This window comes from Cherax quadricarinatus, chromosome 42, assembly GCF_038502225.1.
Source record: "Cherax quadricarinatus isolate ZL_2023a chromosome 42, ASM3850222v1, whole genome shotgun sequence".
Lineage (NCBI taxonomy): Eukaryota > Metazoa > Arthropoda > Malacostraca > Decapoda > Parastacidae > Cherax > Cherax quadricarinatus.
This window is the reverse complement of record NC_091333.1, coordinates 7323132-7336817: the sequence shown is the minus strand read 5'-3', so window position 1 is coordinate 7336817 and position 13686 is coordinate 7323132. Positions and strand designations below refer to the sequence as shown.

Genomic DNA, 13686 nt, shown 5'->3' with positions numbered 1-13686 from the left:
GACACAGCAATCAATATGCCTGAAGAGTAAGCAGCTTCCATTTTATTTGGCAGTAGAATATGATGCCTTTGGTGAAAGTAATCTGAATTATCTTTAAATTGCAGTCATCATTATCTTCAATTAAAGAAATTACTATTAATATAAATTCACAGTTCACTTATTTTAGATATATATTTTCACCCTGCCTTGGCGGGAGACGGCTAACGTGTTAAAAATAAAAATTCCAATTGCACTGAAATTAAACCTTAGGCCATTATTATTCAAGGTTACTCCATTTTAGGCATCAGCACTGCTATACTGTACATAGCTTTGGTTTAGCCTATGGTCACTATATATATATATATATCTTTAGAAATTACCCCCTACAACTTGTTTACAAAGTCCTTATTATTAAAGTTCTCCATCTTCACTATCATGATTGTATGTGCCTATAGCACAAATGTCAGGCTTTCAGTATATTACCTTAATATTGTCTTCTTTATAATGTGATTTTTCATTATAAACATGCTAGTAAAGGATCCAGGATAATTATTTTGTAATTTGGGCAATTAATGACCAAATTTTACTAACATGCATCAATGAATACCATATTTTTAGTATTTTTTTTTTTTTTTTTTTTCAACAAGTCGGCCGTCTCCCACCGAGGCAGGGTGACCCAAAAAAGAAAGAAAATCCCCAAAAAGAAAATACTTTCATTATCATTCAACACTTTCACCACACTTACACATTATCACTGTTTTTGCAGAGGTGCTCAGAATACAACAGTTTAGAAGCATATACGTATAAAGATACACAACATATCCCTCCAAACTGCCAATATCCCAAACCCCTCCTTTAAAGTGCAGGCATTGTACTTCCCATTTCCAGGACTCAAGTCCGACTATATGAAAATAACCGGTTTCCCTGAATCCCTTCACTAAATATTACCCTGCTCACACTCCAACAGATCGTCAGGTCCCAAGTATCATTCGTCTCCATTCACTCCTATCTAACACACTCATGCACGCTTGCTGGAAGTTCAAGCCCCTCACCCACAAAACCTTTACCCCCTCTTTCCAACCCTTTCAAGGACGACCCCTACCCCTCCTTCCTTCCCCTATAGATTTATATGCTTTCCATGTCATTCTACTTTGATCCATTCTCTCTAAATGACCAAACCACCTCAACAACCCCTCTTCAGCCCTCTGACTAATGCTTTTATTAACTCCACACCTTCTCCTAATTTCCACACTCCGAATTTTCTGCATAATATTTACACCACACATTGCCCTTAGACAGGACATCTCCACTGCCTCCAACCGTCTCCTCGCTGCTGCATTTACCACCCAAGCTTCACATCCATATAAGTGTGTTGGTACTACTATACTTTCATACATTCCCTTCTTTGCCTCCATAGATAACGTTTTTTGACTCCACATATACCTCAACGCACCACTCACCTTTTTTCCCTCATCAATTCTATGATTAACCTCATCCTTCATAAATCCATCCGCCGACACGTCAACTCCCAAGTATCTGAAAACATTCACTTCTTCCATACTCCTCCTCCCCAATTTGATATCCAATTTTTCTTTATCTAAATCATTTGATACCCTCATCACCTTACTCTTTTCTATGTTCACTTTCAACTTTCTACCTTTACACACATTCTCAAACTCATCCACTAACCTTTGCAATTTTTCTTTAGAATCTCCCATAAGCACAGTATCATCGGCAAAAAGTAACTGTCAATTTTTAGTATATGTCTGGTTAATGAATCATTAATAAATTGATTACATACTCATTTCACTCACCATATGTGCAAGATATACTAATGTTGATGAATATATTGCATTTGCTTTATGTTACCACTACTTCCAGGAAAGTGTGACTACTGGATGGTGGGGCTGTTGGACAGGGTGGAGGATGAGCCTAGCAGTGCCTCGCTCCACACTGACACACACACTATTTGGGTGGGCTTGTGCAGCTTAGGAAACCTACTGAGATGGTTTTCATGGAAAAATTCCTTCAGAAAATTTAAAATTTGATACTTTGCCTGTACATTGAAGCTGCATCCATGCCATAGTCTTATGGTGATTCCAGCTACTAAAGACTATCACCCCCAGAAGTGAATAACAACCCACCTTCAGCCCCAGACTGAGGTCACTTGCCTCACCACTTCAAATTACACCTTAGCACAGCAAGCTTTAGAGAGATTCCTCGAGTGATGTACTGAAAGCAGGCACCAATGCAACCTCTCTAAACTATCTTTGTTCAAACTCTTACTCTCTTTTATCTGATATATTGTACTTAAGCTCCAAAACACAAGTAAATTGTGGAAAGGTAAACCACAAATTGCAGAGCAGAGATCTAAGTTTTCTTGATATTCCACCAAGACAGCTTCAAGAATATCAAAGTATGGATGTACAGTGAGGCTTGTACAATGCCAGCCATTGTTGACATTATACAAGTGTTATACAAGGGGAATAATGACACCTTGGACTAGTTCACATTTAAGAAATTAACAAGCAAGATACTTTGGCAACACAAAGTGAAACTTACTAACATTCCAGTTTTACAGATAAATGTATTACTATTATAATCAGAACTAAGCACTAAACTACCAGGGTCATACAGTGCTACCAGGTAAACGTACATTCTACATACAGTGTCTTTATTTTATAACCACTTTCACATTAACTACGTAGCTTTAGTTTATGGTTAGGAAGTACACTGTATTAAAATGATACTCTTACGCTAAGCCAATATTTGTCAGTATCTTGTACTCTCATCCATAACATGTCAAAATCACTACAAAGGATGCACTGCACATCAGATACTTCAAAATATTTCCCAGCAGTTCTAGAGGAAGTTTGAACTATGTTAAGCTTTGCCTCAGTCATAATAGGAGGGATTCCGTTAATTGCTAAAAACTATGATGTTGACAGGAGTTACAATGTATCCCATCCCATGTAGTAATTGTGACAGTATATGTGTAACAGAGTTTGTGACACTGACAAGGGTGGCTGAGCATGAGTTTTCTCTTAAAATACAATATACATACATCATAACAATGGTTTTAACCAGAGATTAGTATTTATGTAGGTATAACAGTGCGAAGATAAATTATTTTAACCATAAACTAGTATCTGGGTAAAACACTGCGAGGGTATAACATTGTGAAAGTAATATTGTACAATGAAAATGCATAGCATTTATATTTGTTTTTATTATTACCATCAAAACTAAGTGCTAAACCTACAAGTGTCATACAGCACTGCTATCAGTTTTTTATAATTAATAATCAATGTAAAAAGTTATTTATGCAGTCAAGACCCCTTGCTCATTTGTCAATATCTGAAAAGGTTGTTTTCCTGTATTTGCTGTTATCTCGCTGGTACACTGGCTGGCACCATATGAGCTATGAAGATATGCTGAGGAATCGAGTATAATGACCCTAGAGGATAGAAGGACTAGAGAGGATATGATAAACATACATTATAATAATAAAAAAGAAGCGCTAAGCCACAAGGACTATACAGCGCGATAAACATACAAAATGCCAAAGGAATTGCTAAGGCAGACAGAGACAGGCTGTTTGAGAGGTGAGAAACAGGTACTTAGGGACACACCTGGAAGTTAGACAGATGAGTCACAGGGATGTCAGGAAATATTTCTTCAGTCTCAGGGTGGTCAAGAAGTGGAATGACCTCAAAGAAATGGTGGAGGCAGACTCCACATACAGTTTTAAGAATAGGTATAACAGGGCCAACAAGACTAGAAGAGAGGGGCTAGGAGCTAAGACTCGACCCTTGCTACCACATACAGGCGAGTATTTTGTGTCCTACATTTGTTATTCCCATGGAGGTTGTCTTGGTGAAATGTTGAATACTCTTCCTGCTCTGCATTTGGTCTTGAAAATAATACTCTCATCCTGAACATAATGGAAGAGACAGCTTGGGAATACATTGCACTTAAGAGCAGCAAAGAGCTTGGTATTGCTCATATAACTTAAGCTTGTCTCCCAAAAATATTATATGTAGTTATAACATCTATATAAAGGGTACTTTTATTTTACTGTAGAGGCTAATGCACTGCATAACTAACCTGACTACAGATTATATATGCAGTAGTATTACTGAAATATATATTATAAATATTAGTACTTAAAAGAACATAGTATGACCTTTGTCTGTTTAGTGCTTTATTTGATTATAAGAGTATAGTGAAGTGAACTCTCAAATGTGATATAATGTACATTCTTCAAATACGAAAAAATCATTTAAATTTCTATTAGCGTAAGTTGTACATTATTTCAATTTCTTAAATCAACATATGAGAATAAATACCTTTAATATACATAATCATAAGATACTTATACCTGCAGCATCCTGTCTAGTAACTGCTGTGTGGAAAACTTTTGTTAAATAGATTTTGCAACCCATTAAGAAATTTTTGTACAAAATAACATAGCTATGGATGATAGAAGTTTACTAATGGTATTAATGAGAAATAAACAAGGTAAGGCAGAATTGCAAAACATGCAGAAAATCATTCTTGACTGCCATTGTGAAAGATGTTTCTTTGTACTCTTGTATATACAGGTGCTGCTTTACTTAGTGGGGTTACATTCCGACAAACCCATCGTAAGTTGAAAATATCGTGAGTTGAACGTAAAGATATGATTAAATAACTGTCACTGAATAAGTAAATAAAATAATTACTGTAACTAACTAAATACCAGTATTGAAAAGTAAATAAATGAATACAAGTTTATCCTATCAATAAATGTACAGTACGTACAGCATTCCTATCGCATCATCATAAAGTCAAACATTCGTACAGCGAGGAGCATCCGTACATGATTCAGAGTGAAATATAAAATGTTTTGTCAAACATTTAATCATATTATTTATTAATGTTAAAAATTAACACTGAATAGTATGACAAAGGATATATATATGGTAGAGCTGGTATTGATAAGATACATCTTGTACCTGTACAGTACCAGTGTTCAAGTTAAAACTGTACTTTTTATAGATTTTCTTTAACTGTTTTTCAAAGCTAGAAATGCTGTATATTAATTTGCACAAATGCTGTTGTATCATATACAGTACTGTATTGTTAAGTTTTATGGGCTTGTCACTTCATATGCATTCTAAAGCCATTGTATCTACATAACTGTTATGTAACATAGTAAATAGACTTAATACATGTCTCCTGTTTGCCTCAAGTTTGTATATATAAAAACAAAACAGATTTAACTTCTTTCATCCAAAATTACTTTTCTGCTCCAGAGAGAATAGTTATTGTTCAATGGCAAATAGGGTTACTGCTGAAGTATGTACATAGCTACAGTGCAAGGAAATATTTAACTCCCATGCTAGTGATTTGCTATTCTGTCAAGCATCCTTGGTGAACCATGCAATACCATAGATTCCAGGTGACTGATGTAAGCTGTGCACAACTAGGCTGCCACCTCCATAATCCCCATCCCCCCACCCCCCTCACCTTTTTCCCATCATTAGCAGTGAGAAGTTTCGACTGTTAAGTTTTGTATACAATAATTCTAGTGTTATTCCTTGTTGTTATTATTATAACAATTATTTAAAATTGTTACATTTTTTGGATATACCTTTGGAAATGCTGTACCAGTACTCAAAAAAATGGTGGAGTTTGACACAAGATAACAACCCCTCTTATTATATTCACAAAATAGTGCTAAGCTTGTAGGGGTTATTCAGCACACCACTATCATGAGCAAAGATACTGTTAAAACACTTAGTGCCAGGACTTGTTACAAAGCTCATGGTACTCTATATCTTGAAACAACGGTTTTAGTATGTGGAAAAGTTATGGCAGGCCGTACGTATGGCACAAAGACCTCCTATTATACATTATATGGACTAGTAACTTGATAAGGTTTCATTGATGGTGTCGAGCCTTAAGTAACAGAACCTGCCATTGTGAAATAGCGTATATCCAGGAGAGGTAACACACTATCAAAGGGATATACGTACCAAAGTGTACCCTTATGATGATGTAACCTGCCATTTTTCATCAATTATAATTACTGTTGTAATCACCATAAACTTACAAATTCCCTGTCCATATGAACTGGGTACTACAAACACAAACTCATATGCACAATTCATAGTTTATATGAATGGGTAAAAAATGCATCATGCTGTATTCTTGAAACATTATCAATAGTAAGAGCTGTGTCCAGTTGTGTTAGAAAAAGATAATGGAGGGAGCTTTACTATGCTATAAATATATTAGGAAACTAAATATAATGAGTCAATTTAACTATGGCATTAGAGCTCCCTCCTGTTACCTTTTGTGTGTGTGTACGTGTCTGTACGCGTGTGCGTACGTGTGTCTGTACGCGTGTGCATACGTGTGTATGTGTACGTGTACACATGTATGTACATTTTGTGTGTGTATGTATATGTACAGTGTGTGTGTGTGTGTGTGTGTGTGTGTGTGTACGTGTATGTGTGTACTCGCCTAATTGTGGTGTGTGTGTACGTGTACTCACCTAGTTATGGCTGCAGGGGTCGAGTCACAGCTCCTGGCCCCGCGTCTACACTGGTCGCTACTAAGCCACTCTTCCTGCTCCATGAGCTTTATCATACCTCTTCCTAAAGCTATGTATGAATCTTGCCTCCACTACATCACTTCCCAGACTATTCCACTTTGACAACTGTGACTGAAGAAATACTTCCTAACATCCCTGTGATTCATCTGAGTCTTCAGATTCCAATTGTGACCCCTTGTTGCTGTGTCCCATCTCTGGAACAACCTGTCTTTGTCCACCTTGTCAATTCCTCTCAGTATTTTATATATCTTTATATCCTCCTCTAGTGTCATCAGCTCGATTTCCCTTTAACCTCTCCTTGTGTGTGTGTGTGTGTGTGTGTGTGTGTGTGTGTGTGTGTGTGTGTGTATACATGTGTGTATGTACATTGTGTACGTGTGTATGTACATGTGTGTACATGTATGTGTGTGTACATGTATGTGTGTGTACATGTGTATGTATGTGTGCACATGTGTGCACATGTGTGTACACATGTGCAAAACAACCACAGGGGTAGTTGAATAATAGCTCTAGGCCTTTCATGTTGCAATCAGCACATAACCAGGAGTTTGCAAAGTTTCAGAAATGAGTAAGAAATCTCGGCAGATTCGTTCCAAGGGACACTTCTAAGATGTGTCCTAACAAGCGTCCCTCAGAACGAATCTGCTGAGATTTCTTACCCATTTCTGAAACTTTGCAAACTCCTGATGTGTTGATAGCAACACAAAAAGCCTAGAGCTATTATGCAACTCCCCCTATGGTTTTTTGCATCTTGTATTATTGTTTGCGATTCTTGCATATATGTATTATATAATGTATGTACAGTACATATATTTTAGGGTGGCCCACTGATGGAGGAGTAAAGCATAATTTCTTAATTTTTGTCTCCTCTCCCCTTTGTTGTGTTCCTTCTTTGTGCTAAAAATTTTATGTAAAGCTTTGTGATGATTGCAATTCATGGAGAAGAACCACAGCAACAGATTTTCACCACCTATAAATAGGAAATTCTTTTTTGTTATTATTGGTCTATTATTTATTTATTACTTAGTTTTGTTATACAACTGCTCTCCTCCCCCCCCCCACCTAAAAAAAAATAAAAAAAGTTTGAGGTTCTTGGGGCATCCCTAAATGAACCCTAAAATTATTAAAATGTGTGATTTTTTTTTCTTTCAGTGGAATATGACAGTGGAAAAACTTTTAGCGTGGACTGCCCCTGATATATGCACATACACGTGCATGTATTATATGTATGTATGCATATAATTTTATGTATGTATGTATTTGTGAATATATATATACATATAAAATGTATGTGCAAAAATACTCATGCACTGTTGATAAGTATTATATTGTTAGGTACAAGATTAGCTACAACTAAAAGACACAGCATACAATAACCTGGTGCTATTATCAGAGTAAATTCTATTTGAGAAATTTGTTAAAATAAATTTACTGCTGTTATGTAATTCATGATAGGTTTAAGATATTAAAAGGCTCTAATCTGTCCAAAATTAGATGATGTAGCCATTTATATATATTTGATTTTACAAATGTCTAAGTACTTTACCTACCTATAATTTCAAAGTTTTTAAAGTTTTATCTATATAGCACAATTTATTAACAAGAGTAAATCTAAGTCACCAGGATTTGTTGCTTTATTTTGCCATGTCCTCATTTATAACAACTTGCATATGCATTCAAAATACATCTGCACAATATTTGTGCTTGTTGATGCTTATATTTCTACACAAAGTTTGCAATAAACATTGCTCAACAGTTTATTTATTTGCATCCCTGAAGTGATATATATGGAGGTGGAAAGTACAATACCAGTGCCCTGGAGGAGGAGGAGTGGGAATGTTGAAGTTCAGAGGGTTATTTGACCTGGCTTGTCTTTCCACTTCTGGAAATAGTTACTGAATGAATAGTGGTGAATGTGTTTTTCTTCTTTTTTTTTTTTTCTTTGGTTCACTTTAGCTTGACAGGAGATGGCTGGCTTGTTGACAATATATATATATGTACCAGTGAAACTTCAATTGAACAGACTAATAGGTAAATGGGGTATCCATTAAAGTTGAGGGTCCACTGAATCCAAATTATGAATCTGAAACTGATTTTTGTTGATCAGAACAAATGGACAAAATCTGGATACAATGGGGTTGGTCCATTGCATCTAAATCGTAATGAACATGTCACATTGACAATTCTTTAAACAACAATGTCTTTTGGCTTGAGACACTATAAGACACATCAAGAACAACCTGTAACAGAGTACAGTAAATAAAGATGGAGGAGGTCAAAGTGCTATACATGTATGGTACAGATTTACCTCTTGTGGTGGATAGAAGAGACTTAAATTATGGGCATGCCATGACCTCTAGTTGTGACTGAATAATTTTTATTTCAAGCCACAAGAGCTGTAAATCTCCACTGGTGAATTTGTAGAGAGTCAAGGCGAAGTGGCTCGAGTAGGTATCATTGAAGCCTGTTTGTATGTAAAGGGTTTGGGAAACTTAGAATGAGAAAAATGGAGTGGCGATACTGACAAGATGTGGAAAAAGACTGACGTACAATTTAGGAAATTTATTAGAGGAAACATTTTACCATGAGCCAATTTTTGTAAATTTCTTAATTCATCAGAATACTAAAGTCTTTGATAACTTCACTGTAGAAGTCACTATTTATTGATGTAAAAATGTGGTGAGGGCTGATGTTGCCCAGTAGACCTAGTTGGATGTAGTGAGGTACAGACAGTCAAACAGGAGTAAATGTAGACACAAAATTTATGAAAAACTATTTTTTCTTACCTTAAATTCTGGTGATCTCGATGTCAGAAAAAGAGGTGCTAGTGGCCCTACTTGGTTGAGGTGGATGGCAATGGTTCTTGGGTTGAGGTGCATTGCTGTGGTTTTTGGGCTGTGATCAACATTGTTCTTATCTGATGGATCTACCATGATGCTTAGGTATTCTATAAGGCACTTTTGCTCTGATACACCCAGAAGTAGTTTATACAGCTGATAAGGCATCATATCAGCTGCTTCAGTCTCCATTTCACAGTAATGCTTCTGGATGTGTCAGATGTACCTTTCAGTTAAAATCTGCAACACTGCCAATACTATGGAACATCTCGTGGATCTCTAAGGTCAACTGTTTTGGCATGAGTGATATCTCATCCTCGTGTGTTACCTACCTCCATTCTAACTTGGAATTGCTCTCTTCCATTTCTGCAGTTTGTTCTTTGACATCATCTAAGTTCACTTATGTCTTCTTCCTGCATTTCTCCAAAGCCCTCACCTGGCACTGTCCTCCTTGTATTAACAATTTCCTGTATTTAACTACTGAGAGGAAACCTGTGAAATTATTCACTAAACTGGGTTACGATTTCCTTCGATTTGCATTTGCAAATATTTGGGGAGCTTCATCCCATGACACTTTTATGTGGGTTATTGCATCTAAATTGTTAAAAGTCCACTAGGTTCAACTTTATTGCAAAAATAATAAAGTGCTTAACCACGCAACAGAGCCTCACTCATCCATGCTGCCTTGTTACACCACCAAATAAAAAGCAGGGGCTTTGTCATTACATTTTAGAGCATGGGGACTGGGAGTGATAAATTAGCATAAGCTTGCATGTTAAATCACCCAAAGCATTAATGCACAGAACTTGAAGCAATCCTTTATTACCTTGAATCAAGATGCAATCTTTTCTGTCTTGCTGATATAAGTTGTAGAGGAATGGGGTTATTTGTATGGGTTAGCAGCAGTTGTACTATCTCTCTTTCTCACTCCCTCAGTGTTATGGTATATAATGTGAGAAGGCAGTGAAGATAATTGTGTGAGGGATGGGAGGTTTGGTGCAAGCTCATGCTGTTCTGTGCCTCATGCGTGGACATGTCCAGTGTTACGACTTTGATGTTGTAACTTTAATAAAATGGTCCTGGCTTCTAAAGGCTGCTCACACTGCTGTCTAGGGGCATTTAAACTACACTGAAAAACACAGCAACTCTTGGGCCAGCATGTACTCATATATTAAACAATGTTATTATTAGGAAGGAAGGACAAAAACTCGCCTATATAAAAATGTATCTATATTAATGAATAACTTGTAAACAACTTACAATCTACTCCAAAAAGACTACCACACTCCAGTTCACATTAGCTCATTAGCACACTGCTACTAATGAGTTAAACAAAATAAATCATCAGGAAGGCACCATGACATACATACCCCCCTCTTCACTTCTGCCTGGTAGACTAATTACCAGCAGGCAAAACACCATACAGTACTCTAGCATAAACAGGCCTCTGCATACTAGGGCTTTACAAATAAACATGAGAGCACTTAAACACAAATGCCTATAGTATACACTAAAAAACTTACCAAAATTACCTACTCAAACTACTGCCAACCCATGAAGACTTCACCTAGCCGCCTTCCTACACATACTGAACTAAACACACTTCTCATCTGCTCCTGTCCTGGCCACTGCCTGACTGACAGGAATAAAATGCATTCGCTTTCAGTTCAATCCTGGTACTATGGAACATTATTTTATAAAATATTTTTCTGTAGCACAATGAGTAATATGTGGAAAGCAGCAGTGTTTACCACAGAACACAATTAAACCCCAGACTGAATAGGTCTCATTTTAACAGACTCAAAAATAAGTAACAAAAGGTGATGGGTCAATTGTTTTGGAAACAACAAAGTCTGTTGGTCACAAAATTGTCTGTTAATGTTACAATCACATAAAAAACTTTAATCTCTACTCATCACAATCACCATTACTGGCCACATGTGACAAACACTCAGTCAAGAGTATATTTGTCACATGGCCACAGAAATTTTTCAAAATTTTGAAAAATGCAGTACTTACCATATGTACATACAGATCATGGTACTTTTAGGACTCGAGGCCATTCTAGTTCCTCCTCTTCAAGCACTAGCTCCATTTCGAGGTATTTCCATGAATTACCCATATCCTATTCATCGTTGACTAATTATGACATGTCGAGGCCATTATATATCTCCAACCATTGGGAAACATTAGCTGGTGGTCAACTTGCAGAATTGCTTGTCAGGATCAGCTTGCATCCCTAAAACAAGCGCAGCACCTCACTTGGATAAGTCATTATGTGGAGTCCTCACAAGCATTTACTCACTGTCTTGTAATGTGTGTGTGTGACTGTGCCACTTGGCAGGACTGACACTGAGGGAGACAGTGTTAAAAAAAAAAATCCTAATATATAATCTGTGCAGACAAAGGCCTGATAAACTTTAGGTTCCTGGGTTAGGAGTATATAAAGAAACCTAGGAACCAGTGTATAACACTACTGGATAATTTTTTTCTTTATGAAGAGAAACTAAGACAAAAAGTTCTGCCAAGTGGAAGGGATAGTTACCCTGACATAATGATAATCTTCATAGACCACCGTTGATGAAGATGCCATTCCAAACAGCATATTATAGAAAAATTTTCACTAAGATTTGAGAAATGGGCTAAATTTAAAAGTCATTAAAGAAATATACTAATATACATTATATGCTGGGTAGTGAAAGATTTGTGATATGGAAAAACCAAAGATGAGTAGTGAGAATTTTATAAGAACTATCCTATACTACCTCAGACTATAGTAACCTCAGTCTTTTGATTCTTCTATATATCCCCCTAACACCACACCTGTATTTCATATCTACAAATAAGGGGTGGATTTTTATTATTATAAGTATATTGACAGCGATAAACCCATGCTGGTGATCCATTGTAGACAATGAGAGTTAAAACAGTCACTTCATACAGACATCTAACCACATCCCTTTACTTTTGATGTACCTTTGACGAGTTCCAAGAATCTCTCTACTGCCAGAGCCCGGCCACAGGCCAGGCTCATCTGGTGTTTGCCTTGTCAACCAGGCTGTTGCTGCCAGTAGCCCACTGTTCTTGTTCTCCTTAATAAGGATTGCACTGCTTCATTCCTCCCCAACTCACTCTCCTTAATTACACTTCATGTAAACCATTTTATATGACAAATCAATTGCTCATGTCTACTGCATATATTTTCTAGAGAAATTCTAAATGAGTATAAATTTGAAAACCAATAAATCTTTTAATTTTTTATTATATCTTAAATCACACAATACCTATGAAGGTCGCTATACACATTTATTTCCCATAAACCTATTTACAGCAGACACTGTGTATAATTGCTAGACAATTTGATCACTCAAACATTTGAGCAGAATTTATTAGGAATTAGTTATCTTATTATAAAAATATTGTAATGTAATTCCTAGTAAAAAGAACAAAAGCATTTTGTAATTTGGATCCTCTGATGAAAAATAAACACTGTGTACCTGAATTTTTTCCTTTCGAATTTACTAATCAGCAAACTAACAATATTTACGGTAGCACAGTCTTGTGCTCAAACACGTATCTTAACATAAATTTGTTTTATGTGTTCTTAACAGATATTTTGCGGACGAGATCGACACCAATAGTTTGGAAATCGTCAAGAATTGCTTCGATGTTGGTCACCTGCTTCACTTCTTTCACACCTACCAGCTGCTGACCCTCCAGTCCACCCACCTGAAACATTTCCTATTATTACCATATTTGTAACCTTTTCTGTACATAACGATAATGAATGTGCAGCTCGTTGATATAAAAGAAAACAGATACAGCAAAGAATGTATCTAAACACTCTGGTAACATGAATATTATCTATTAAATACAGTGCTAATTATAGCACTTGTAGGTTGAGGAGCTGCAGCTGGGCAACACAAGAACATTTGTTCATGGTCAACGTGTTTCTTACAACAAATATTCCAGGAAATGTAGGCATCGATACTAAACTGGGGGAAACATTTTTTAACAAACTGGATGTCTCCCACCAAGGCAGAGTGACCCTAAAAAATGGAAACACATTCACCATCATTCATTCAATAGCTGTCTGACCATCAAAATTCAAACTGCAACATCCCCACCCCAATCTCAGTGCAAGCTCTTTTCTCCACCTCCAGGACTCAAGTCCAATAAACCAGCTTCTTTGAATCATTTTATAATTGTTACCATGCTCAAACTCCAACAATACATCAAGCCTTCAATATACTTGCTTCCACTAGCTCT

General features: G+C 36.5%; 1 protein-coding gene across 1 annotated transcript in view; it reads right to left on the bottom strand.

Moving 5' to 3' along the window:
- Positions 1–10632: 10632 nt before the first annotated feature.
- Mat89Ba (nucleolar protein 6 Mat89Ba) overlaps positions 10633–13686 on the bottom strand; it is a 54340-nt gene continuing 51286 nt past the window's right edge. The window contains exon 22 of the mRNA XM_053786344.2: positions 10633–13146. Within this exon, the coding sequence (XP_053642319.1) occupies positions 13012–13146 (135 nt within the window). The 3' untranslated portion in view covers positions 10633–13011. The remainder of the gene's footprint in view (positions 13147–13686) is intronic.